General features: G+C 60.5%; 1 protein-coding gene across 1 annotated transcript; it reads left to right on the top strand.

The window, feature by feature from the left end:
* Positions 1-431: 431 nt before the first annotated feature.
* RNF186 (ring finger protein 186) lies at positions 432-1,091 on the top strand. The gene has a single exon (XM_042995649.1). It carries the CDS (start codon positions 432-434, stop codon positions 1,089-1,091), a length of 660 nt encoding a protein of 219 aa, XP_042851583.1.
* Positions 1,092-2,351: the final 1,260 nt, after the last annotated feature.

The following is a 2,351-nucleotide window of genomic DNA, read 5'->3' as shown; positions in this document are numbered from 1 at the left end:
AAGTCTCCAGAGGCGGGGGGTGGGGGGGGGGGATTCGAATGCGTCTCAAGGCTCATAAGCCACCTTGTTGCTGGTACTCCTCTGGCATCTGAGGTTTCCTGACCTCAACAGGAAAGTCCTGATTCACGGCGCGGGCCCTGCCCCCTTTGGCAATTCAAAGTCTCCAGACCCACAAGTTACTGATTAACCCTAGGTTTCAAGAAGAGAAATAATAATAACTAGAGAGAAGACGTAAGACGAGACACAACCTGAGCAGCCCCGGGAGAGGGGTGCCAGACGGCCGCTGTCACCAGGCGCCTGCCGAGAAGGACAAGGAGACGTCCAGCCTGAGGTCAGACGGCAGCCAGGTCCCAGCGGCGCTGGCTGACCCCCCCCTCCCCGGTCAATGCCCAAGCCCCCAGCCGCCACGTCCCGCTGACTCCGTGCCCAGAATGGCCTGCGCCGAGCCCCAGCGCGTCTCCACAGGAGTCACCGCCACGGAGGCCACAGGCCCTGCTAGGGCTTATCTTGGCTCCACGGAGGGCGACCTCGAGTGTCTGGTGTGCCGGGAGCCCTACAGCTGTGCGCGGCCACCCAAGCTGCTGGCCTGCCAGCACCCCTTCTGTGCTGTCTGCCTGAAGCTCCTGTTGTGTATCCAGAACGACACCTGGTCCGTCACCTGCCCACTGTGCCGCCAGGCCACCGCCGTCCCTGGGGGCCTCATCTGCAGCCTGCGTGACCAGGAGGCCGTGGTGGGGCGGCTGGTCCGGCCGGAGGTGCGGCTCTGTCCTCAGGGACTGGCGGATTCCGCCACCTCGACGGCCAGGCACCCCGGCCGGGTGGCAGAGGAAGGGCAGGACGAGGCCAGTGTTAACCGCGTGGCGGCCCGGCGCCTGGCGGCACACCTGCTCCTACTGGCCTTGCTCGTCGCCCTCATCCTGCCCTTCTACCCGGGCATCCTCCGGTGGGTGCTCGCCGTCATTATCACCTTGGCCCTGCTGATGCCCTCCCTCTTCTGCTGTCACTGGAGCAGCCGGGGCAGCTGCTGGCCTCCCCACGGGGCGCTTTTCTGCAGAGAACAGAAACACAGCGAGATCGCTTCCATCGCCTGAGTGCGCTCCGGCCGGGCAGCGCCTGTGGACTCTTGGGCCCCATCAGGCTCACGACGAAGAGGGTCAGGGGCTACGAACTAAGGCTGGTTCCCTCGGGGGATTAAATGCCAGCTGGACTTGCAAGCCAAAGCCGGAGGGCTGTGTTGGGTCAGGAACTACGTGCCTGGATGATAGACTTCTGTCTGTTTGGGGTGGGGGAGGAGGCCCATACCACTTGGCCACAAGGGGCCTCCTGTTCCTCAGACGCTAATGCTCCTGGTTTTCCTTCAGATGCCTTGATGAGGTTATTGCAAAAACAAGTAGAACAAGACTCCCTTTTTTTGCAGTTTACGTGCCTGGTTTGATTTTCTCGCTTTGTCTGGTCTTTGGCGTTTGGGGCAGTTTGTTCGTATTTGTGGCCGTTACACGTTTTTCCTCGTGGGAAGTCGGAGCCCACGGGAAGTCCTCCTGGGCTGCCCACCCCATGCCCATCCATCTTGACAAAGGGCCCGGTGGTTTCAGTGTCCCCATGATCGCCCCCAGGGATGGAGGGGGAGAATTTGTGTGCGGGAGCGGTTCTGGGGAGGCCCGGGGTCCCACGTTTAGTTGCCAGAGTTGGGGAGGCGGGGAGAGGATGCAGGGGAATCTAGGAATTGCTCCCAGCAGCCCCACCAGGTTTCCCAGCCCCGGGTCATTGGGCTCTGGCTTAACAGAGAATCTTGGGGTTACAAGGACTAACGGCGCCCACCCCCCAAACAGCAGACCCCACTGCCCAGCAGATGCACGGTCTCATGCTACAGAACCAACTCTGTACGGGTGTTGCTTTCCCGGTTTATTGCATTTCAATTCCTGTCTGAGTTTTTGTCATAAAGATAAGATGCCCCATAAATGCAACGGTCCTTGACAATAACTCCACGTTTCCCGCCCGCCCTGACAGTGCCGGTTGTCGGAAAGGCTGCTCTGGGACACAGAGGAGGCTTCTGCTGGAGGGAGACGTCTCAGCCAGAGGGGACCCTTGGGGGTGCTGGTGAGTGGAGGGCGGGAGATGATACCTTGTTTCCTTCCAAAGGCCTCGTAATTGGGAAGCGGACTTGAAACCTCAGAGGGGCTTGCTGAGGACAATGCATGGTCCTTCCCTACTGCCCCCTTCCTCCTGGTAAGATGACAGTTCCTGGCCGGATGCTCATTCCTGGAGACCGTACCTCTGTCAGAGAGGAACAAGAGCACTCTGCCATCAGAGCACAAAGGGTTGATCCTGGCCCCATGGGTATGTCTTGTCCA

This window comes from Panthera tigris, chromosome C1, assembly GCF_018350195.1.
Source record: "Panthera tigris isolate Pti1 chromosome C1, P.tigris_Pti1_mat1.1, whole genome shotgun sequence".
In the NCBI taxonomy this organism is placed as follows: Eukaryota; Metazoa; Chordata; class Mammalia; order Carnivora; family Felidae; genus Panthera; species Panthera tigris.
Note: the sequence above shows the minus strand (reverse complement) of the source record. Positions and strands in the feature narration are given on the sequence as shown.

What these genes read in the sequence shown, in the direction of transcription:
- RNF186 (XM_042995649.1), top strand. Translation starts at nt 432, where the DNA reads ATGGCCTGCGCCGAGCCCCAGCGCGTCTCCACAGGAGTCACCGCCACG.